At 43.4% G+C, this 25,773-nt stretch overlaps 2 protein-coding genes across 5 annotated transcripts in view; one reads left to right on the top strand and one right to left on the bottom strand.

Annotated features, from left to right (window-relative positions):
* The window catches only part of VASN (vasorin), a 347,445-nt gene that overhangs the window by 158,416 nt on the left and 163,256 nt on the right, over positions 1–25,773 (top strand). The gene's annotated exons all lie outside the window — the stretch shown is intronic.
* Positions 3,099–25,773, bottom strand: part of ADCY9 (adenylate cyclase 9) — a 99,687-nt gene continuing 77,012 nt past the window's right edge. For 2 of the 4 annotated variants that reach the window (XM_069809735.1, XM_069809737.1), the window contains 3 exons: positions 24,396–24,544; positions 20,780–20,821; positions 3,099–14,748 (listed from right to left, as the gene is read on the bottom strand). In XM_069809735.1, coding sequence (XP_069665836.1) covers positions 13,560–14,748; positions 20,780–20,821; positions 24,396–24,544 — 1,380 coding nt within the window. In that variant the 3' untranslated portion in view covers positions 3,099–13,559. The remainder of the gene's footprint in view (positions 14,749–20,779; positions 20,822–24,395; positions 24,545–25,773) is intronic. The other 2 variants (XR_011329280.1, XR_011329281.1) reach the window with 2 other exon arrangements.

Raw genomic sequence — 25,773 nt, 5'->3', positions numbered from 1 at the left:
TTACAAACGTATGCTCAGAAAGCAGCGATTCAGTGCAAAGCAACAGCCCTGCTTTTCCCGGGATGAGAGGTGAGTGAGGTGCATGCAGCAGCACCCCGATGGGTTACCCCTGTGCACTGAGTGTCCGCTGATGGAGGCAGCTCCGGCACAACGCTGTTGTACAGAAGAGAGAAAGATTTGTGCTCAGCCCCCGTTATGGCCCTTAAACCCTTTGGGGGCTCTGGCACAAGTCTGGGATTTGCCCTGTCTCTTACCCAGCAGATCTATGGATTTGCGACACAACTTGAAAGTAAAGGCTCATTTTTTTTCTGATATTTTTGCATAAAATTAAATAAGGACAAAAGCATTCCCTGTGATTCTATTCATGGCACCCAGTGCTGTGACTGCAGCGCAGCTTCCCCATTGCAAAATGCATCCTGTGCCACCAAGGGATGCAAGTTCAGGATCTTGGGCTGCAAACAGGCAGGGTTTGGGTTTATTTTAACTGCTCCCCACGCAGGAGAGGAGCCAGCCATTGGGGAAGGCTCAGGTGCTCCACATTCCCAAAACCAGGCTGGAGCATTGACTTGTGAAACAGGCAGCCGGTCCCAGAGATTCAGCTTGAAGAAGATCCCATCGGGCTCTCAAGTGCTCTTGTGTCTCTGCCTCCAGCTTTGCTCCCTGCACAGCACCGGCAGAAACGCGGGGATTCGCTCGGCAGGGTGCAGCCCCTTGCTGCAGTGAGCTTGTCGCCCTTGCGCCGTCTCTCGTTGCAGTGGCGGATGCTGCCACCCCAGCGTCTTTGAAACCGTGCAAAACGTGCCCAGCTTCCTGCCAGAAATCATGTAAATCGTCCAGGCTTTCAAGCTTCAGGCATCCCCTACGCACCCCGCTCCAGGATTGCTGCGAGAAATTTGTGTTAGCACCCGACACCCCGACGTTGTCACGTGTGCCAGGCTGGCGTCTGAGTGGGGCACCCATGGGTGCTCTGCCGGACCCCACAGCTCTCCCGCACCACCAACAGCCCCTGGGTGTGAGAATGGAGGGAGCCTGACCCGAGCGCCGGCATGAAGCTCCGTGGTGACCCTGACAGCAAACCCATCCTCTGCACATAGCCTGGCTTTAAAAACCCCTCACCTAGAGATGCCCAAGTGCGGGACAGGTCCTTCAGCACGGCACCACGTGGTCACGTCCCTTCTGGGGACTTGCCCAAAGCTTTTCTACAGCGAACCCCCTTGGGTGAAGCTCCTGGCTCCGGCTCTGCCCTCCCAGCCCCGACCTCTTGCCCATCAAGGGGCTGCTGGCCTGGAGCCTCTTGCCAGCGTTTCTCCCCTTTTGACACATTAGGAAAGTTTCCACGCTTTTTTTTTTTTTTTTTTTCCCTTTTAGCAAATCACTCCTAAGATCGTGTCATCCTGCTGCGTGTTTTACCGGTTTGTTTCCAGTCTCCCAGCTTGGACACAGCCTTTGAAAAATGACATTTCACCTCCAACACGCACCCCTGGCATTAAAGCCTGGTCCCTCTGCAGGCAGAGCCGGGCTCTCCCCAAAGGCTCCTGCTCACAGGCGCCTCGTGCCAAGCCTAACGTGGTCGCTTGTCTTAAAGCGTTGAGTACAAAGCATATGCAGGACAGATGGATATAAGGTTTATAAGATAATTAAGCATGTTAATGAAGTTCATTTGCATCTAGCTCTTAAATTCCCATAAACTCCGCAAAGCTGTGAAATGAGAATTGCCACTCAACACCACAAAGCAACAAAAATGTAGTTACCAAAAGCAAAACACTGATTAACAAGTGAGAACAAAAGCCGGCTGCGGCCCGGCCGAGTGAAGCCTGGGCAAGTCCCCGCTCCCCCAAGCGCTGTGGCAGATCCGCGCCGCACGGTGCCACCAACGGGTCCTTCAGTGGCAATGGTTGAACTGAACACAAACTGCTTACAGGCTTTGGCTGGACTGAAACATTATGAAACCGGTGAGAGCAGGGGGAAAACAATATTGCTTCAAAGAAAGATTTGGCCCCAGAGGTGGAGGAAAAGCTTTTTGAGCGGTGTGAAAATGAAAGCCAGTCGCGGGTGTGGGGAGCCAGGCTTCAGCACCCTCACTGCCCCGTCCACGGTCTGCACCCAAAGCAGGTCCAGGAACGGCGTCGGCAGGGTCCTGCGCTGAAGCCTCAGCGATGGCGCAGCAGAGCGAGGCGGGTGGGCGTCCCCTCGAGCAGAGATGGTGTCCAGCTCGGGCTGGGATGCCAGGTTGTGGGGCTGGGACCCAGAGGGAGCTGGAGCAGCCAGAGCTTGGGGATCCCCAGGGAACCCCCCCAAGGAAAGCAGGTCAGGAGCTGGCAGATCTGCTCCACACCCACCTTCCATGGCACTGGAGCCGGAGGGCACCCGCGTCTCCCTGCGCGCTGCCAAGCCCAGGCCGGAGTCGCCCTCAGGTTCTCCTCTCCCATAGAAAAGTTGAAAAATCACCTCTGGTAACCAGGGGAAGGCACAAGCCGGGCACATTTTCCAGCCACCCATGCAACCCACGGCTCTTGGAGACGGCTCTGGGTACTACAGCAGGGTGCCGGCTCCGCAGAAGCAGCTGACCCCGAGAGCAGCACAGCCAGGGCAGCGTGCACCAACCCAGGACCCCCCCACCCCACTAATAACTCATGGGGGAAGTTAATACTTACCTTCCAGGCACCCAGGACAATCTTGAAATGCAAAGAAGGACGAAACCAGCAGCTCCCACAGAGCTCCCTGCTGCTGCAGCGTGACTGAGGTGTGGGATCCCCAGCAGTGCCTGCAGGTGGGAGAGATGCCACGGCCTCCGGGTCGGCCCCGTTGTCCTCCATCGGCTGAGGACACCAAGTCACCCTGAGGCTGCCTACGGACAAAGGCAGCCTGGTCTTTTGGGAACCACTGTGAAACACGTCCCTGGAAGATCTTTGGGGTTTTCTTATACCCACAGTCCCCATGTAAAGTAAACAAACATGGGGGCATCTTCCAATATACCCAACATCGGTGTACAATGAATTCTTGACCATGAACCAAAGCACAGAAAGAGAAGAAACTTGAACATGGGGTTACGTGGGGAGAAGACAACGCAGAACTGAAAAGGAAAACAGGAGACTGGCTTTATTTGAAATGCCTGGATAAGATTTATTAAAAAATATCTCTTGGCAGTTGACAATCACCATGATCTACAATAGGAACCCGACTGGGTAACATTGGAACAGTTTTCGCCTACAACAGAAGGCGAACACCCAGGAACACTCGAGCATGGCTTACACACACCTACTGACATTAAAAACCCTGGGACAGCCTCAAGAACATGGTGCAAGCACTGGCTGCAGAGCCAACCGCGCCACATGTGTATTAAATGTGCTCTGATACTTACCTTGTCTTTGGAAAAAAAACAACCTCTATTTAAAGTATGAGGGAAAACAGTAAATGAGCACCCTCAGAGGAACCGGACTCCACCTCTCTGTGATTCCAGGAGGACAAAGCTCTTGCTCTGCTGTGACCTGCAGGGAGTGGGGAAAAGGGAAACAGGAGTTGCCTGGACTCAGGTCTCTGGCTGGACCCGTCCAAAAGCTTACGGCTGCACGGCCCCGTCGTCAGCACGGGCGAAGAGGAGAAGGGTTTGGTGCTGTGGGACGCGCTGGCGGCAGGTCTCTGGTCATCAGCGGGCAGGAGGGAGGAGCAGAGTGCCTGGGCACGGATCCAGAGGAAACCTTCAAATCTTCCAGGTCAAAACCTTACTTCGCAAGGGCTCAGGCCTTCATTAGGGTTTTTCTTCCCCCCAGTGAAACCCAATGAACATACAGTGGGATGGTTAAAAGAGACCCTGGGGGAAGCAGGGTCTGTGTGAGAGACAGACAGACAGACATGGGTTTTGCTGCTGAGCTGCCTGCAGCAGTCCAACACCTTCAGCTCTTTTGGCCGGACAGGTTCAGGTTTATGAAAGCATTATGGCTCCTCTTCTCAGACAGCCACTCCTGGTCAGCCATTTCTTTTTCTGTGGACGCTTACTCCAGAATAACAATGCCTCACTCCACTTTCCAAGTGGATTAAGAGAATCTGAATAAGGCACTGGTATTCCAGAATAAACCATTAATGCTCTCTGCTAAACAACCAAAAAAACTTATTCAAAATTCATCCCCTATTTCAGCCAAAGCAAGCTCCCCATGTGGAAAAGCTCTCTGCCAAGACTTGCCACCACAGCCAGCAGTGACAATACCATGGGCTGCAGAGGTGCTGCCGGCCAGGCTGCCACGCAGCCCCTTCCCAACACTTTAGAGCAGGATTAAAATGAGGAAAAATTAGGAAGGGGTAGTCTTCTCAGCTGGCATTGGGAACATGAAGGTCATTTACTGCCAGCCGACACATCAAAGTGCAGTGGGTCTGTGACAAATCCCTTTCGCATTTAAAATGCCTTCTAAATATGCACCTAATCAAAAATTAACTCGGTGGTTTCGTGATTTATCAAAGAAACATTGTAAAAAGCCAGATCCAAAACAAAGGGCTGAAAAAGCTTCTGTTCCCAACTATTATTCTTCGAAACAATGTGCAAACGGCACAGGGTTGTGTCTGAAGTTGTGCTGGAGCAAAAATAAAAAAGCAAACCAATTTTAAGTTGACATAGTGTATTGTGAATTACTTTCTCAGCTTTTCTACATCTAAGATAGCGTGAAATGATCTGCCATACAGTAAAACAGTTTAATATACAATTGATTACAGAGCCGTAGTAACGAGTCAGAGATAATACGCGTTTTATCTATATACATATATAGCTTAATATTTCACAGATACAATTTTTTTCCATTTCGGTTTTGTCAATGAAGCATAGGCAGAATATTTACAGTGAAGCCGCTGTGAGGAAGCCCTGTCCCCAGCAAAGCCCCCAGCAGAAGCTGCCAGCTTCCCCCAGCGGTGTGTGTAAACAGACCAGTTCTCTCTCTTTTTGCAAGAAGGGAGGGGAGAAGGTCACGGGAACACAGGCTTTGCTGGGGTGGGGAGAGAAAGAAAACAGAGACATCATGAAGAAACAATTTCCAGCTAACCTGGAGACCTTAAAATGTTTTAATTTGCCTTTTTTGCCTCTCTTCTTTCTTGTTAACTGGAAACTCTTCTCAATGTTTCAATTAATAATTCAATAACGTTTCAATCATGTTCTCAATTAACGCTTTCTATACCATCTCCACGTGTGCTTATGCAAGGACAGGCAGTGCTGAAGTCTCAGGTAATACTGTTGAGGCAGCTTTTAAAGCAAGCAGGGGATGGTCGGGAGTCCGCACCGGCCCCCGGGCCCGCACCGCTGCCCAGCTGACAGCTACTGGTAAAACCAAAGCCAACCCTGATTTGAGTCCCTCACTTTGTAAATCATTTCTCACAGGCTGTTTATAATCGGGTATCGCAGCTCTTGATGCACAATGATTGCTTATATAGGGTCATCTGTAGGTGTAATACTGTATAAACTGAGGTCGGACAGGCACAACCCCAATCCACTGCGCAGCCCAGCTGTGCTCGGACAGCAGTGCCTCCATTTCTAGTGCACGTTTTTAGTAACCAGCTGAAATTTGCTCACATGAAAACATGAAATGAAACCAATAGGCCAGGAGGGAAGGCGTATTTACAAAGGCATCCGACAGCCGTCAGGCTGACCATGACCAGCTCAACTGAGGAGGGCAGCGGGACACTGCCCCCAGAGCAAACCTCCCCAAATCTCCGCCACCTCGCCAGCCCACGGCTGCCGAAGCTCGCTGCTGCCTGGGCACTGCTGCGGGACTGGTGCGGCAGCTCCTCAGCTCCAGCACTCTGCCGGGCTCAGCTCCGGAGGCACGTCCAGCTTCTTCCCGACTCGCCTGGCTTTCCCATCATCTACATCCCTGCCTTCTCCATCTCAATGCCGCAGGACTGTAAGAGCCTGGGGGTGGGAAAGGAAGAATCCAGCCCCTCCGCAAGCAAATACAATGTTTTATGCTGAATTAAAAACTTTGTTTCATGGAAAGGAGGAGCTTTTCTGAGCAATGCAATATATAAAGCCATCACACTAGCCCTGGGGGAGCGAGGTAACTTTCCTGAGAGCACAAGTGGGGAGCCTGTCTACCTGTTCCTGGGTAATTCGGTGAGGGTGGCCAAGGTCCTTATCATCTTTGGATACTGCTGCCTCCTCCTCGCAAAAAGGAGACACCTACCATTGAGCAGAAAAAATTCCCAATATTCAGCACAAACTTGAAACTGTGTTTTGTCTCTCAGCAGATGTTTGGAATTCTTAAGGCTCTTGGCTTTGAAGAGTTTATTACTTTGGAAGTTTAAAGCTGTACTCGCAGTAGGGTATAACAACTCTCTGTCTCGGCGCGCATCTCTCTCTCTCTCTCTCTCTCTCTCAACATGGTCTCTGAAAACTAGAAGAAATTAAACTGGGGAGAGGGTTACTCTGGCAACTGTGGATTCCTGAACTACATGAAGAGAAATGTCTGATGGTGCCGGTGGGACCATGCTGGTACCAGCACTGTGGCCAAATCCTGGTTCAGGCAGTGATGTAGGGCAGACCATTGCAATACTGCAAACCCCCTCTCTTTGGACAATTTCTAGGGCGACAGCTAATATTAGAAATAAATCACAAATGAAGCTCTGGTCTCATATGAATAAAGGCAAAGTTTCAAAGATGCTAAAGAGGCATTTTCCCTCTGGGCATACCCGCAGAAGTACCACGTGCTGCATTTTTCCCTGCCCTGAGCTTAAATCTTTCAACAATGAATCGATACAAACCGTCTTTCAATTGCAAACTAGTATTTAACCAATGCATTAAGTTAGAAACAAGTGAAGACATGAGTGACTAAGGGAGAAAAGAAGGAAAAACTCAAGAAAGTCACTTTCTTTTGACTCATCCAAAGGAAGATTTGAGAATCGACACTCGAAATGGGGATGTGTGAGTGGCAGTGCTGGCAGCGGTCACCCGCTGGGATACTCAGATATGACATCACTGCATGTCGCCACTTATTGCCAGATGACAAACTGGTTAAAGCAGGACTGGTTAGAGCCAAAACTTAAGATTTTAGTAAGTGTTCCCAGCCATAACCTTCTGCAGCTTTTCAGATTCAGCGAACGCTGCAACTTCTGGAGATTAAAATACGTGTTGTTGCAGTGAGCCAGTAAACAAGGAGAGAACTGAACAAACCACGTAAAGGCTACGACGTGAAAAGCTGACAGCAGCCTCAGGGCCTTTCCAGAAGTGTAAAACACGAATGACTACTTCCTCGACACCAATTCCCAACTTGGAGACACGCATGTGAAACAGCTGCTAAAAAGGATGTTAAATGTATTGCATCTGGAGCGGCGTGCGTGAAAACGCTGGGCGCCTGCATCCTGCTCCTCGCCAGCCTTGGGCTGGGCAGCTTCGTTAGGCGAGCAAATGTTTGCCAGCTACAATAAAGTACCAGGGGAAAAAAGCTTTAAGTGTCTTCTACTGACCTATTTTTCCCAAAATAATCTTCTTTCTCAAAAGCTAATGTTGACTCTCAAAGGTAAGTAGCAAGCACTTCTATACACATTGTACAGCCCAGCCACTTACTTGGGCTGAAGACAGAAGTTTAGCTCGCCTGATAAAGACTTGAAAAAAGTTTTATACAGAAAGGCTGCGTTTTTGTTTTTTTTTTCCTACCAGTGCTTTATGGAGCATCTATAAAGCACCTCAAAACTCTTCCCCATGGCACCGCTTGAACTGAGATGCTGTTAAGACAAAATATATTTCACCCCTATTTTATTCTCTACTTGAAGTTCTTCAGAGCCTGATGTTCATTTTAATTGAACTCTAATAAGACAAAGACAATAAGCTCCTCATGTCCGATTTTCACTGACAAAACTCCTTCCCATCACTCTGGACAGAGTTCAGAGGGTGGCATTAAAGCAGATTTTTAAAAAATAAGAAAACGTGCTGCTGGGAAGCCAGGGCTCTGCTTCACACTGGAGAAACCTTCGCCTACAGCAGCCAGCAAAGACATCCCACCTGGAAATTAAAGATCAGCCTTCAAAACAACCCGACACCTCGTTTCACATTCACCTTCTCCTTTTCCCACTGATTTCAAACCTGGAAGCACACGTTACGCGCAGAGCATCTCCTGCGCCGTGTATGTTTGTGCAGCAAGCCAAACCCCCATCATCACGCTGTATCCTATGCTGCTTATGCTGCATTTCTGCAGACCATGGTCTTCCACCTCTCCAGTTTCCTTTACATTTTCGGTATGTTTAAGCAGTAAGTGGTCCACGATTTCACAGCTCTTGACTGAAAAATCTTCAAGCCATCAGAGCACTCAAACTAAAACCTGGACAACTACAGCATCTGCCAGAATTAGCATGTAATGGTTGCAATTTCTAACTTTTTTACAGAACTTTGCAGAATCCTACCACTATTGGCAGCAGAGGATATTCTCAGCAAAAACAAAGAGCAGTTCAGGTTCTTCCCCTAGAAAGCAAAACAAGGACTGCTACAGCCTGTATAGAGAACTCAAAAGGAAAAAACCAGTGGAATAAATGACTTTCCTGCCCAAATTGATGTTCTGCATACAGCTAGCCAAGTCTCAGGATTACTCCAAGACCCCAACTGGGTTTTCGCAGCTGCCTGGGCATCAAGATGGAAGCACTGCGGCACTGGGGGATCCCTGCACCTCTACCTCAACTGTTTCTCTTTCCACATGAAAATCATTCTGTACAGTCAAACCACCCCTGTGACATTTTCAGCAACTGGGAAAGTCACATCAATAAATAATTACTGCATTTTTAGCAGTTTTGTAATATTTAACTAAAACAGGACTTAAAGGAACACTGCTTCACCAAATCCCAACACTGACAGCAAACACTGGAATTTATTTCTTACCCTCTTCTGCTTTGGCACATTTGCTACAACTCAGGGAAATAAAACTTTTTTTTCCACTTCTGTTGTGACGAAAAATGTATTTTTTCACAGAATTCTTAGACTTAACTACTGGGATGTGCCTGCTGCTCCTCCCTATCTTCTGTCAAGGAGCTTAACAACACAAGGAGAAAGCTGCAGCTGTGACCAGATAAATGGACCAAGATATCAAAGCAAGTGTACTCTTCCCTTTATATTAGGAAATAGAGGCAAACAGCAGTGAAAGCAGCATCTGAAGCCATAACCTGGCAGTAGCAGAGTTCAAACACTGCTGTGCAGTGTGAAAGATGCAGTTTAGCAAAGGCGAGGAGCAGGGACGCAAGAACCACTCGCACGTCCCATCCAGACCGAGCAAACAAGACCACAGCAGGGAATAAGGGAGAAAACAGACAGAGTCTTTAAATTTGGCAAAAAAACAACCCCCAACCCAAGCTGCACAGTTAAATAGCTGATCACATTATATCCAACCTCAGGCGCTCTCAGTCTCTTGTGATGTTGCATAATAAAGACATGAAATTAGTAACTACTCCCTTGCAATATTTTGTTTTTGTTGTATTCAGAATTAAAGTTTTAGAAACAGGTTAGAGTTAGCAATTTTAAAATGCTAGATGCCCTAAAAGCTTGGCTCTTTCATCAAGAATAAGCTCTTCTTGAGCTAAAAGTTGGCATGGGTACACAGTGTTTGGTTTATAGCTCCTTACATTTTTGCTCTGGGTGCCTCCTTTCTGTGTTTTAGCTCTGAAGTAAGAGTATCCAAATACTTATTTTTCTGTAAAGCCCTTGGGGAGTCCATCGTCTTCCCCCCCCCCCCCCCCCACTTTTGTCACATCTAAATCCTCCTGTGCTTTGTGTTAGGACACAGCAGGAGCCACAGTCAGGCAGCGGCACTGTCCCGCCTTGCTCGCAGCACTTGTGTTACCTCCAGCAAAGGGGAAGGGCCCCAAATCCTGGGAAATAACAGGCAAATCTGTTCTTCTCAAAATCATAAATGCCAGAATTAAATCAATGGAAATGCCATTTACTTGTTTTTAAATGAGAAATCTGTCTCACAGAAGTAGCTGGGAGAAAAATAAGTGGTTTTGTGTGTTAGCAGCAGATTAAGACGACACTGCAGAAAACGTTCAGCATATTTGTCATTAGTCTACACTCCAGAACAGCTCCTCCAAGTGAACTGTGGCAGAAGGCAATACAGGCCTAGCAAATATTCAGCAATCTTCCCCCTCCCCCCGGGATAATTTTTATATTATCACCATTAAAACACCCTAAAAATAGGAAGCGCAGCAATGCACTGACTATTCTTGCAGAATACACTTCCAGGTACCTGGCTGACTCCTCAACTTTTATACCATGTTCGAATTGTGCTGGCACTAACAGAACAAGCACAGAAGATATTTTAATGAAATGAACTTTGATCATGGCCTCCCACAAGCGCATGTGTCATGGCTGCAGAGAGGAATGCAGAACCGCACAATGCCATTAAAAATGCCTCCAGAGTAATTTTTGCCAGTATTGGGACATCTTTTCAAAGGCGTAAAGGGAAGGTGTAAAAGGTTCAGCTCCCACTGTTTTACACTAGAAAATAGGTATCTCCCTGCTCCTTGTGCCTGGGAAAATCTCACTACCCAAACCATATGCTGAGAGCTTAGTGTCTTGATTTTGTTACTACACTGCATTAAAAGAGAAGACTTAAAGCCTTCGAAAGAAGACCTGCAGTCTCAGCTGTTGAATGCTTGCTGCTGTCCTGGTGGCAATAAGCAAACAAGGGTAACTACTACTTACTCAACTTTTTGACTCTTTTCTCAGCTTCAGAGTTAAGGCAGAGTAACGTCGCCAGCAGTTCCCAGAGCAGACAACAGCCCTTGATTTCAGAGTCCACTAATGCTTCTGTCCTCAGTCATTTTATTTGCTTAGTACTAACAAAAAAGAGGCCCTGGTATTTTTTTTTGTATTCTAATGTTACCAGAAAACCAACAATACTTCCACAGCACCATACCACGACAGCATGGGAGTGTTATTTACTTTATAGGCTGGAGGATGAGGCTTTTGTATTCTGCAGTGCATTGCTTGAATACCGAGAAGGAAGGCGCTCTGGGTCGGGGGCCCTACTCCAGCACCTTCTCCTTTCAGGTTTAATCACAGGGTGCAAACCTCTCACTGGATGCAGGGCTGTTGCTGGTGGAGGTTTAGTTATTGTGCAGTGTCTCATGCGAGAGAGAAGCCGGTGTGTCTCAACTGAACTCTGCCATTGCAAACAGCTGATCAATGAGAGAAAAATGCTGGGTAGAGTTGTCTATAAAATTGGGAGAAAGAAGTGAAAGGGAGAAAAGTTTGAATGATTTTGAGACACTAATATAACACTAGAAGGCATATAAACAATTCTGGACCGCATTAACTTCTCTACTGTAAGAAAAGGAATACTGACACACACTTAACTGAAACAAGAACTCTAAAAATGGTTTCAAGAATACATTCTTCAGATGCAAGAGGTATTTGCAGAATTATACTACCTGGAAAGTTGGAAGTGCAACCCACTGGTGATGGGGCAGAAGGGGGCTAGTTTTAATCTATGGAAAAGGAAGGCTGCTGTAAAACTGTGCACTGATAAAAACCTTCTATTGTTGCTCATCAGGAATAGCCCCCAAACAGGCTACAGCATCTGTGGCAGAAGGGTATGGAGATGAGTATCCCCTGGGTTTTTTGTACGCTGGCAAATTGACCAAGTAAGATTAATTTTAAATAGCTTTCCTATCAAATGCAATTTAGATGTGTATAAACAGCAGCTTTTATGAGAACGGTGTTCAGATTCTTGTTTAACTAACCGAGATCCAGAAATCTCACAGATTTACATTTGACAAAGGCTTCAAGGGCTCCATGCTGACTGTGGAGTGTAGATGGATCTCAAATAGCTGAATAGGAGCTTCACAACGTATATATTTATTACTGAAACTCCAAGAATCACATAGGGAATAAGAAGAAGTATCCATATACTCTGACTTTAGTTCAGATGGAAAAAAAGAATTAAAAATCACACCAACACGCAGCCAGCACAGAACTGCATTTCACCAGCTCTTCCCTGGCTAATGAACTTATTTTGGGCACAAAAATTCTTTCATTTTATTTGGTGTCACAAAGAGTTAGCTGAACTGGAATAGTTGAATAATTAATATTATCCAAAGCAGGGCATCAAATGTAAGTGAAGGAGGTGATGGAAGCATGCAGAGGGCAAACTGGTATAGTCTAAGGCTCCCATCCTGCAGTTCCCTCTGTGCTCCCGCAGGTCTCTGGTCCCAGGGACCTGCACAGAGTCATCTGCAGGACTGGGAAATTGTGCTTCTCAGCTCACTAGAAAGGACTCTTTTCCCTATTCCTGCTTTCAGTGGCACGCAGGGAGCATGCTGTTCTATTCCCTGCTGCAAAAGCACAGTGTAGGGGGGGGAAATCCTGAAAAATATTGTGCAGCACCATTGATTCAGTACAGAGGGAAGCTGGGATACTCAATTGTGTTTGGTGGCTTCGGAAGTTTCACCAGCTTTGAAACAAATATTGCCTAGGTAACATCCTCACAGTGGTTGGTAGTTCAAAGAGGCTGAAACACCATCTTATTACCCTTATTAAACCAATTGACAATTCATCTCTCCTAATCCCTTCCGCACACACAAACAAAACCCCCCAAACAAAACAAAACCAGGAATAAAATAAATAAATAAATAAAGGCATTCCCCAAACATTTATTTCGCTTTTCTCTCTCCCTCAAGTCAGACCAGCTTAGAGATACCAACTTCACCTACCTTCGCAAATTCAGCTAGCGTACGGAGTAACATGAAACTGCTTTAGACTTGTAAGACCTGAATTGTAACACTCTCGTGGTCACTCGTCTGCTTCTGGAAACCTGTCCTGTGAGCTGGTGATGTCCGAACCCTTATTCCATTCCCACATATCAGTAACTCATTGGCTATATGGAAAAGAAGTGTATCCAAAGCACGCAATGGCACATTAAGGTTGAAGAAAGCATTGGTAAAGGAGAATAGAACTACAGCAGTTGTTTAGCCTACTCTAACTAAATGTTGAGCCACTGCAGAACTCCTCCTCCAGCCCAACACAAAGTCAAATTGTGTCACCCCCTCTCCAAGACATTCTTTTGTGGTACGTTACTGGCACTTTATGTCAGTCTCATATGGTAGATACATGCACATTTGTCTGTGTGTTTACATACAAAAGGTCTGATAACAGTAAAACATTGTTCAGAGAGATATAAAAAACCCAAGGAGTTGCATTAGCCAAAAAAAGTGTTTTGTGAGAAACAACAATAAAAATGATATAACCACAGCTTTTCTTTTCTTTAAAATTAGACAAATACCCAAAGCTATGATTTCACTTGGGGCCTCTGTACCTTGACAGGGAGTCCAATGGAGTATATCTGAAGGCACTTAATATCCTCTACTCAGCTGTAAGATGGTTGCACAGGGAGCTGGGGAGCTTGGGATGTGATTTGGGGCATGGAGGAGAGAGATGGATGAAAACGAGCCCTGAAGAGCTGTGATCCACACAGCACCGGGCGCTGAAATGAAAACAAACGTACAACCCAGGCGTTGAGAAGGTCTCTCTTGAAAAAGAAAACTGCCAATTGCAAATGTCTTTGTGTTTCTATTGACAGAGCACTTCATGCAACTCTGACAGTGCATCATACACTCTTAGAGATATTTAGCTTTGTCAGTTCATTGACCTCCTCAGTTCCCATTTCCTCACAGTCAGTCTTCTCTGCAGCTTTGCCAAACCTGCACCTCTCCTCTGCTTTCACCGCGTCTTTCTGGAGCTTCTTGGCGGAAGGAAGGATGTCCTTGGTTTCTGAGTTATCTGTGCCATGGGCTATCTTATCAGAATTCTGTACAGAAGGCACCAGGTTGGCGATCTCATCCGTCGGAGATCGCCCAATGCTGCCATCCACTTGAACCCGAATGTCTGGAGATATAGACAACTGGTGATGTGGCACGATCCCATTGTCCATGCATTTTGGGTAAAGGTAGGTCTTCATCTGACCTTTCCCCTTCACATTGACTGTCCCCCTATAGTCAAAGTCATACCCCATCTTGTTTAGGATGCGGTAGCTCTCCTCACTCACCTGTATACGACACTCGACGCCAGTGGTGTCCATTCTGCTAGCAATGTTCACAGTGTCACCCCAAATGTCATACAACAACTTGGTGGTGCCAATGACCCCAGCAGTGAGGGGGCCATGGTTAAAGCCAATCCTAAGTTTAAAATTAAACCACAGCATGTTGTTGTTGAAGTCATCCACCACTCGCATCATTTCTTTGGCAAATTCAAAAAGGGTCTGCAAATGTCCATGGGGATGGTTGTTGTCCTGACACTGCGAGGTGTTCAGTCCTGAAGCGGCCATGTACGTTGCCCCAATTGTTTTGATTTTCTCAATGCTGCTGTAATGTGGTTTGCTCAGGAGCTCATCAAAATCCCCAATTAATTCATTCAGGACTCGGTAGCACTCTTTGCCTCCTTCATAGTTCTCTTCATAGAACTCGCTGAAGTTCACAATACTTGCAAAGATTACTCCACCACTGTCGTGGTTTTTGGAATAGCTCTGGGAAACCTTCAACTGCTCAGCCACGTGGTACGGAATAATATTCCTCAGCAACCAGTCAGCTTGATCCCTCATGCTCTGAATTTTGGTGCGATGAAGATCAGCCTCCACATCTCCATGGTAGTGGAGACGGTAACTGACCTCAAACTCTCGATTCAGAAACCAGACCAGGAGGAGCAGAAGGAAGGAAACCAAAATCACCTCCTGACCGATCAGGTCTGCTGGCCTCTTCGTGTCATTTGGCACCGAACTGTTGCACGGACTCCTTCTGGAGCTGGAAGCAGAAGAAAGGGAAGAACACGAAAGGTGCATTTAAAAACACAGAGTTAAGGCAGTGCCATTTCTGCTCCGTAGTTAGAAATCCTTCGCTAGAAAAAGAAGTGTAGGAAGTGTACATTACTACATACTAAATTATAAAATACACTTCAATAACTTTATCTGCTGCTAAGATTGCTAAAGAATTAATTTCATTCATAAACTCACTGAGTACTTCCTTAAAGGGATATCATCAGGTTCAGCAACACAGAAATTGCCCAGCCTTTAAGATAGTCCTATTTTAAGGACTTTCTCAAGGGAACAGTTATCATTATATCTGAATATATAACGAAAAGCACTACATGTAAGTATGTACATAAAAATGCTTAATAATGCCTCTGTGTGTGTTTAGATATATGTGTGCACATGTACGTCTGTATGGGGGTGGGGTATGTGTAAGTTTTGTGGAATTTACCTTTTTTTGTATTACCTCCAGTATTCAGAAACGTCTGCTTTATACTCCTAGTGCCTTTCCCTTGTCTCCTCATCAAAGACCAGCAACGTTTGCAGTGTGCCTTTAATGTTAAGACATGAAGGGTTTGGAAGAAGATAACCCTGTACAAGACACTTCACGGAGAACTGCATGAAAGTGGAGAATATGGAGCCCTGGGTTGACATCTTTTGCACGTTATAAACACCGAAGCTTTTTATGGTGGCGACAGAAAGTTTCTCAAAGTGCCAAGATTTAAAAAAAAAAAAAAAAAAAAAAAAAAAATCATGTCTCACATAGATTGAGAGTAATTATTTCAAATCCTTTCGACAATTCATCAACTGCCTGTGCAGATTATGAAGCACTGATGGAGCATCCTTCTGTGCCAAACTGCCCTTAAAAAGGAGACATCTGCAGTCTACAATCTCAAGTTTCTGGAGAGATGCAAAGACACAGATTTAATCTGAGAAGACAACACCTATGCAATCCTAGAAACTAAGTCTAAACCCAGACAGATTGGCATGCAGCGATTTCTGGAGTCACTTAACTGTGATTTTTTCTGTAAAATTATGCCAAAGCTTAAGATTTGATATGAGCAGACACATGCTGAAGTTTTCCAAGTTAAGAGATGGTTTGATAAGGGAAAGCATCACATCAACCCTTCTCCTTGAAAAACAGCAAGGCAATCCATATCTCAGTGTTTGTCTGTATTTCTCTTATGAAGGTACGTTAGCAAAAGAGATTAAAACTCAAAGCACAACTATAGCAACAGCTCAAGAATAGAAGACTAAATTTGTTTCTGTAACACATGAAAACATTTCTAAATTCAATTTGTTTCTTTATGTCCAGGGGGACATGCTTTCACTTCTGAAATCAAAGCAGGCATTTCAGTGTATATTATGGACCCAGTTGCTTTTTCTGTTCATTCTCAAATATTTGATTGACAGAAAAGCGTGATGAAGCACAAACATAGCACAGTTGTGAAACTGATGAATGTGCACAATCTCTGAAAACATTTGTATGTGCTATGGTATTTGTTTGCATCTACTAGCTTTCATCATAGTAAGCCTATAGGAGAAAAAGTTTCCCTTAAGTAAAATATTTACAATAGAGAGCTTACAGGTGGAATTTCATATTAAAGATAAAACCACATATTATGTTGGAAATTACTCCTTCTGTTTTCAACCATAGCATACTTCTTCCAGAAGTGAAGGTATATTCATTTTATTGCTTTGATATTAAAAAAAAACACGAGGGAAGAATGAAAGGAGGAGATTACTCCCAACTCACAGAATAACTCCCTACAATAAGGTTCCTGTAACTGCTGGTGCATTACTGTACTAAGACTCCTTCCTTTCTCCCTACAACTACTTTTCTCAACAGAACCTCTGTTACAAACCTGTTCATTTTCTCCCTAGAAAGACAAGTCAGAGACTAAGACAAAGGCTAAGTTATTAATGACTAGAATGGTAGCAATTCCTTAATTACAAACCTTGCTACCTATTTTGCAGGTGGCAAAATACCCTCCCAGTGTGATGGGCTTATAAAACAAAATGAGGGGAGGATAAGTAAGAGAAAAGATCTTAGAAAATAAATAAGGCTGGAGAAGGTGAGGAAGGAATCTCGGTTAAGGAGAATGATCCTGGTTCTCTTCAGAACAGTTCATTATTTTCCATATCTTGTGGGAAGTGATCTGCTAGAGAATCTGAGCAAGGACATGTTACTCCTTTGAGAGTATGAATTTGATCCAGATAATCTGCTCTAACATCAAACATCCCTGCCACAGGGATTTATTTAAGTCATTAAGGGCTTTTTATTTACAGTTTATTGTACAAAATGCTCCTCAAAGTACTTAATTCCTCTTAAATGAATTAGGCAAGCACCACAAATTTCATGTTACAAAAAGTGGCTTGTGTCGAATGCAAGATCTGCCTTTTAAGAAGAAACTGCTGCCTCCCATTCACCACTCCTGAAGTACTGGCATCTGCGAGCTCTCAATCATCTCCTCAAGCGCTGGCCTGACCTTGTTTCCCACGTGGGCGTACAACCTTAGAGATCTGCATGTGAAATGAGTGACTCACTTGTAAGCTGACCTGATTTCATTAATAAGGTAATAGGTTAGTATCTCAAAAAAGAAGGTGCAGTATCTTTCCCAGAGCAGGCATTTTTGATCACAATGCAACCGCTACAAGCAGTAGTAAAAAAAGCAACGATGCCTCCCTGAAGGAGGGAGCAATTACATCTTACTCATTTAGAAATCAAATTTCTGGATGTTGCAGCGACCAGGTTACAGGACCTACAGGACTATAAATCATCTTACACAGTCAGTTAGCAAAGATGACCTGAAGCTACCCTCTAGAATGAAAAGAAAAAAAAAAAACAACAAACAACCCATACACCTATAACAGAGATGAACACACACACCCAAATCTTTTTAAGGTCTACTTTTTATGAGGTGCTGCAGCAGAAAACTAATTTTAAAAATCATTCAAATTGAAATCTTAAGCCAACAACATTCCTTTAACTCAAACTGGTGAAGTGCTTCCTGGCACAGAAGCCTAACTATTAACTTGGCATCTTCATCCAGGCTGTGTGTTGAATAGGGAACAAGTGAGAGCTCCGGAGATAGAATCTCCTTTGGCTTGATCACAAATCATAAAGATAATGGCTTTCCACTTATAAAGATTTTTGGAAAGCCATTTTGCTTCTGAGCCAGTAACCGATGTTTGGATTTGGATATCTTGCTATATTTAAAGAGGATGCATGCCTGCTAAATCTTAAAAAAGAACGCAATGGCGGAACAGTGCAGAAAAGGGAAATCAAACTGCTGCTTTCGATGAAGAACATAAAGTGGATGAGTATGAACACCCCCCCATCAAGCAATTTTAGTCTTCCACCTCAAGTGGCCTATCACTGTTCCTCCTTGAGCAGTCACAAAGTGGAAAATGATACACCCTACCTGCTCTGAGATAAGAAATAAATGAAAATGAGAAATTTTTCCGTTTAAAAGACTAAGTTTGTGGCTGTATCTCTTTGGGGCTGAAGAACTGGTCTGTCCGGAAAACTTGGCAAATTCCATATTTTCATTTATTGAGCATAGCATGGACAGTCCAGAGATGAACTTTGTGCTAAGACTTCATTGCCATTACTAGTATCTGTCTTCCCATGCAACATTAATAATCATCTTAATTCTTGATCAAGAAAAGGGAATAACCTCATTAAAGGCATGCAAAACAAGTTAAGTTTGTTTGGCCCTCTTAGAACACAGGAAAAGCTTCTGTGCTGACTGGGGTGAGCAAGGAACTTTATTTATTTACTTCAGTGAGAAAGAAACAGCAAAAAAGTTTGTTAGGATAAGGGAGTTTCAACTTTTTATTAGTCTATCACCAGGAAAAAGGGGAAATTCGGTTTGCACAGAACAACGTGGTATACAATAGGGTACACTAAAAAAGCCCCGAAAAGAGAAGCCAAATTCTGTTGCAAATTAATGGTAAATCAGAATAGGATTAACTCCTAGTTCTCTCTTTTAGCTTCCAACACTTACAAGAACTGTGTTAATTTACAAGTTTGGGCGGCTTCAGATCAGTGGAGCTTGGCCTGTTAACAAAGATCATGCTGGACTGATACAATTCCTGCATCAAAACAGAGACAGTGACCAACTACCCTGACAAACTGCTGCTGACACGCAGAAAGGGCAGTGCCATGTGGTATTAAGTCACGCATGATATACATGCATTTTTTCCCCAACTGAAGGAGTGACAGACAAAATACAAATCTAGTACACCTCATAATAAAAAGTTAAAAGTGAAGTTTAGAAATGTTTAATGAGCGAGGTATTTTGGTCACTGCCTTATTTGGTATTTACATTACTAGCTAGGATTTGCAAAGCAGGCAGAGCGTGCTCCACGCCTGTTTGCAATAACATCTTCTGCATGGTTTGGTTTCTTACCCACTCTTAGCTTTACTTGTCATGAGTTAAAGGATATACCATATATTTATGAAAGAAAAATATTTGCATGCAAACAATGCTTGATAGCTAATTTTTGACAGATTTCTAATAAATGATGATGTAGAAACAGTCACTGAATGGAAGACTGGATTGTCAATAATTTAAGGCAGAATGAATTATTTATTAGTGATTACCAGCTGGTCAGGAGCCTGCTAAGCTGTTGTCAGCGCTGGGCAAGACGTTTGTAATTCTGAGCAGCACAAAAGGTTCGGTGATTTCACAAACTAATAATAAACCACTAAAGATCCAAACTTAGGCTAATCCTAAGCCATTACTTCCAGTGATCTCCATGCTTTAGTATTTTGTACTTTGCCTTTTCAGCAAATTTCCTTCAGTGTTTTAGTGAACAAAAAAATCAAGCCACCTCTGTTCTTTTTGCTTTAACTTTCCATTCTGGATTTAGTGAACTGGAATTCTGTTATGAAAATGAAATTATCTTTCATGAATCAAACCCATACAAAAAGGAAAACCCATGCAAAAAAAACCCAAAACGAAAACCAAAAAAACCCAACACTGTAGTAAGTGCTAACTTCTTGGTGAATAAATATCTAACATGAAAGCACAGTTACCATCTTTCTGGACTTAACCACGTTTTCTAGACTACCATAGCATTCATGTAGATGACTTTTTTTTAAAAGTAATTTCGTTTTGATACATACTCCCAGTAAAAGCAATGTGCTCCTGAATACACATTTGTTTAGATGAATTACTGAGTCACATATTCACAGGGTCATTAGTTTGATCAAGTACAACATTGCCCCAGTATTGCCCCCAAATTTGTAATTAGCAAACACATACTTCTCTAATACCAAAGACCAATAAAAACACTTTAAAAATGGTACTGCAAAATTTGCAATAAAACCATGAGAAATTCAACATTGAAACAATCAGAGTGAATCCTTAACATGTTTATTTATAAGGGGCTATTAATAACCCAGGAGAAGATTTTTGTTCATTTGTTTAAAAGTCTGGGGCCTAAATTTCATTTGTTCTCCATGATATGACTTGCTATTCTGCCTAAGTGAGCTCAGGGTGGCAGACAGCACCCAGACTGTCACTGCCAGCATGTCTCCATCCCAGTGACGGCAGCTGGCTTCACAGCCAGCTTTTTCAGCTGAAGCTCCTCTACCACAGGGAATTCTCACCTGGCCAGCTGTGGATAGCATCCAACTCAGAACACTTCTGAACAGTGCAAATCAACTAAGGAAATTAAATAAATAGCTCATGACATACAGATAATGCTTTAAAAACCGCTACTACTAGAAAAACAGGTGCTATTTTATATAGCTTGTCCATAACTCTATTTCCTAGAAATCGAATTTAAAAAGAAAATAGCATTACATAACTCAGTGACTGCAGCATCAGTGCTCTGATGATTTTTAGTCATACCCAAGTCCTCTGTAAAGGAAATTACGTACTTGAGGAGCTTAAACACAACTGGCTGAACCAATTTGTTGGATTCCCAAGTGTATTACTGTGGATGCAAAGTTTTGCTACATGAAAATGTTTCTATCCCTAAACATAAAGATGGTAATTTTATATAAAGCTTACCTAAAGTTCTGTGCCAAATCTAGATGAAAAGTTTCCACCGAGCTGAAATAAAAAAGTGTTGATTTCAGAAGGAAAGTTAAAGCAGTCAACAAAGCATCCTGCCAGAATTTCAGTTAGCATTTTAAACCTTTCTATTTTGTAGACTGTAGGACCAATAATTGCATTGCGCGCTTGATCAGCTTCAGACAAACTTTGTTTGAAAGTGACCTATCTGCACTTTTTGCCTGGAAGAAGCAACCAGTCAGACAGAGATGCAAACACCTCTAAAGGGTAACCAATGATAACACAGTCAAGATGATGCCTGGAACGAATAATTGTTAAACAATCCAATCTTACCTTGGAAACATGGAAAAGCAATTTCAGAACTCTAAAACCCAGTTATGCCTTCATCTTATCTGACCACACACCACAAAGATTTAAAAAAACCCAACCAAGCAAAAAATGAACCATCCCCCCCACCCCCCAAAACCAAAAAAAACCCCAAACAAATATAGAGCCTATTTTTGAAAATGCCATTACAGAAAACAAGTAAGCAGTTCAAGCAATTTTTGTGTTTACTTGCTGTGCTGGTTTTGGCTGGGATAGAGTTAACTTTCTTTGTAGTAGCTAGTATGGGGCTATGTTTTCTACTTGTGCTGAAAACAGCATTGATAACACAGGGATATTGTCATTATTGCTGACCAGGGCTTACACAGAGCCAAGGCCTTTTCTGCTTCTCCCCCCACCCCACCAGCGAGCAGGCTGGGGGGGCACAAGGAGTTGGGAGGGGACACAGCTGGGACAGCTGACCCCAACTGACCCAAGGGATATTCCAGACCATAGGACATCATGCTCAGCACATAAAGCTGGGGGAAGAAGGAGGAAGGGGAGGACTTTAGGAGTGATGGCATTTGTCTTCCCAAGTCACCGTTATGTGTGATGGAGCCCGGCTTTTCTGGAGATGCCTGAACCTGCCTGCCCATGGGCAGTGGTGAATGAATTCCTTGTTTTGCTTTGCTTGCGTCCTTGGTTTTTGCTTTACCTATTAAACTGTCTTTATCTCAGCCCACGAGTTTTCTCACTTCCCTGATTCTGCCCACCATCCCACCGGGGCGGGGGGGAGTGAGTGAGCGGCTGTGTGGGGCTTAGTTGCCAGCTGGGGTTAAACCACAACACTTGCATTACAATTTCTCTACCACCATCAAGTATTACAACTCTCAGGATTAGTTACTTTTGGAAAAAGAAGCAAAGAAATCTGCAGAATGGATTTGCCCGTGATGCATACAAAGCTGCAATTACCACTGTGACAAAACATATTATCCAGACTAACGATAAGAGGAACAAAAAAGTTATTTTTAACAAACAAAAGTTATGGGTCTCACTAATTCAACCTGTATTATTTTTGTTCATGATCAATTCTATAAATCACTTTCTCAGATCTGCAGTTGAACAGCTCTGTCTATTAAATAACAACACATTCCATGAGTTCTGTACTTTGCCCATTAATGGCCACCAGTATTCAAACCACAGGCAAAAATATGCTATAATTAGCAAAATTTCTTAAGATAATGTTTCTTTAACATTCATACCACTCCTTTAGTAGTCAGCAAATGCTGATGCTATGAACTGATACAATAGCAAGGTCTCCACCTTTCTGCTGAGGAACAGACTTTCCTAGTCACTTAATAAAGTTGAAATGTAGGGAAAATCCCAAGTTTTGTGTCTGTCTTTCTGCAAAGTCTTAATACAGAGCTTATGCGTGAGCTGATTTAGTAATAGCCCATATAATTTGTTCTAAAATTTTGTCTTTGAGTAAAGAATTAGAAGTTACAATTATGGCACCAGACCTTCTGATTTTCTTCTGTGACAAAATGCCTTTGACATGGATGCACAGAGGTCTGTTCAAACACTCACTCAGGGACTGTCAACCACTATACCTTTTTCATGCTTTGGCTTGACTGCCTGCCTTTGTATGAAGACTTTTGGTACTACAAATATATTACATTGCCCTATTTTAAAAGGCTCTGCTGTGAACCAGCATCTAGTTAACGCCACGCTAGCTCCATGCAGACACGCTAGCACACATATAGCTTAATGAGCTGCAAGAACCCCTGCTTGGGGTAAATTATGGAAAAGTAGCCAGGGAGTCAAGAGCTGGCAGCAAGGGTTTGCTCTTCACTAACTTCCCTGAAAAACCAAACCTGGGGTTAACTTCTCAGTGAAGCTGGTGGTTGGACAGTGAAAGTGTCCGTGTTACAAAAGAAAAAGCCAACTGGTGGAAAGTCAGCTTTCTTACTGGGAGAGGGTCATTTAGCATGCTGGAAGAGAGACGATGTTAGGCGAGGTGGACAACTAAAACCAAAGGGACAAATCAAAGATGAGAAAGGGGAGGCATCCAGAAACTGAACACTACTTCTCTCCACTGAAGCTAGAAAGAACTGTCCTGCATGCCTCGTCCAAGTGCTCTGCAGACAGACAAGAAAGGGATTTTTCTTTAGTCTAATATGATCTAGAAGCCATGACCCAGTTCCAAGTCTTTTTTTTTCCTCCAAGGAAAGACTTTCTTCCTACAACCCTTACAGCCACTTCCAAATTACAGATGTGAACAGGCATTACGGGGTGTCTTTTTTTCTCCCTGTCTTTTTTTACATAAATTAGATCAAGATTAAAAAAGACCACTGAAGTTACTTGAAGAGGGGATTAAAAGCTAAATACTCACACAAAACATGTGTCTGCAAACTCTTTTTGGGGTTTGTTTGGGTTTTTTTTCTTGTTTTTCACCATATGATTCAGCAGGCCTCTGAAAAAGGGTTAGGAACTAGAATAATCTAGCATAAGAAGTCTTTGCAAAGTCTACACTATGGTAAGAGTGCCAAGGGCTATGATATTTCTTAAGCCACTGAGAAGTGCAAGTTGATTATAAAATTTTGACAATAGGAGTGGATGGCTGGAAGGACTCCCTTGACTCTCTTGGCAAGCAAATAGAAGGAGAACACTGCAAACAAGTTGTCCTATGGATAAAATTGCTTATCAGAGGAAAAACTGAAAAGCCTTAAGGTTATTGCACAGAAATGGCATTAACTTGATTCCTCCGGTTACTGTCTTGCAGCATCCTCTGAGAAGGCAGGAAAGTGAGAAAGGAAACAGCGTATTAGAATCCTATTAAAGCTAAGCACCTGCCTTCCACAGTGGAAAACTCCTTGAGGAAGGAGGTGGAAGAAAGATACATGGTTCCTACAGGCAAAAATAATTCCAGAGGGGTGTGGGGGAACAACTGGGCTCTCTGACACCACCAAATGCCTCAGAAATTTCTTAATAAAATAGATTTTCAAACAAACAGTGAAAGGCAGTTCTATGGGTCTGGTAAGAATAAGTGTGCCCTAGAAACACATCAGTTGAGGACAGTGTCATTTCAAAACATATTACAGGAAAGGGCCCCTCAGATATTGTCCCAAAATCCTTAAAAAAAAAAAAAAAAAGCAAAAGTCTTCCCAAATAAAATCATTAAGTTTGAGATGCCGGAGAAAGTCATGGCAGATACTAAAATCCCATGCATTAGATCCTCACTTTACTGGCAGAGAAAACGAAATTTGTCCACCTAAAACACAGCCTATGAGTGATAAGGTGTGATGCTCACCTGTCTGGACACAAGGAGATGTAGAGCAGAATGAGAAGCACTGCTCCTACTACGGTTGCCAAGAGAGATCTCATCCAGGAGCTAAGCTGGCAGAAGTTACAGTACTGCACAATGGTGATCAGAATCGCGCAACACATAAACATGGTGTACTGCAACAAAGAGAGAGAGCGCGAGTTAGCTTCTTCTTGCTGACTACAGCCCTTCTGCACATAAATGCTGGCGTAAACTAAAGAATGTGTGATACAAAAGAGAAGTATCTAATTTTATCTGTATTATGTGCACAGTAAGTAATCGCTCACAGTGTCTGTATCAGGAGACAGCACCTGAAGATGGAGGTCTTCCCTTCAAAGAGCAAGAAAACTTGTAGCACAAATAGTTTGTCACAATTTTCCCTAAATGAAGTTTTGTATTACTGCATTACACAACCATTATTTCAGTAACTTTCAATACCTTCAGCTTACCTTTACAAAAAGCTCAGTGCCTCTTCTTGTTAAAAAAACGAGAGGAGGAAAAACAGGAGGAGGAAAAACAGGTAAATATTCATGGTAACCTCCTCTCAGTTGCTGGGGTTAGACCCTGTCTGTTTTAAACTAAATATCAACATTCCACTGCGTTGAAAACATGGAACACATTCACCCTCAGAAACTTCACCCAACTGCCTACTTTTAAAAACACTTCTTAGAGGACATTATCATACTGGACAGCAACAGGTGAATCCAAACAAGAAAAAAAATTGGTTTGATAACAAAAGGCAGGTATCAGTCATTGTCAGCTGATGCTTGGCAACACCACCACTTGTGCCAATTTGAAAGAACAGTTTTAGATTTTCTGTTCCAAATGTCCTATCTCAAAAAACCTTTCCCTTTCCACATCTTTACTGGATAAAGAAAAGGAAGCGCAGGACAGATATGTTACCCAGAATGTCTTCATTTCCCCGAATACAATCTTACAGTGGTCCAAATTCTCAAGCTGATGTGCAAATTTTGGTTTTATCAAGAATATTCATGACCATCCAAGCTAAAACAGAGACTCCACAACTGCATTATGGAGTTCAGTTCTAGCTACATACTGCATTTCACAGTATCAAATGATCATTCTCTCTCATTTTAAATTTCCTTTACAGCTGAAGTGCAGAGACTGCAGATTAGCAATACTGTAGCATAACAAATAAGCATGTGATTCAGAAGTAGACACAGTGTATGGAAAAAACCCTTACATAATTTACCATTTTTAAACCACAAGCACAGTTGTTTTTTTAAATGACTCAAAAATGGATAAATGGAATTTCAGAATTGTCCATAAAAACCCCATAATTTAAACTTACTTTTTTCCCCCCATTTCAGGTCTCCTAAAGTGGCAGAGCACTGGTTCTCACTCC

Source organism: Haliaeetus albicilla, chromosome 22 (genome assembly GCF_947461875.1).
Source record: "Haliaeetus albicilla chromosome 22, bHalAlb1.1, whole genome shotgun sequence".
NCBI classification, from domain to species: Eukaryota; Metazoa; Chordata; class Aves; order Accipitriformes; family Accipitridae; genus Haliaeetus; species Haliaeetus albicilla.
Note: the sequence above shows the minus strand (reverse complement) of the source record. Positions and strands in the feature narration are given on the sequence as shown.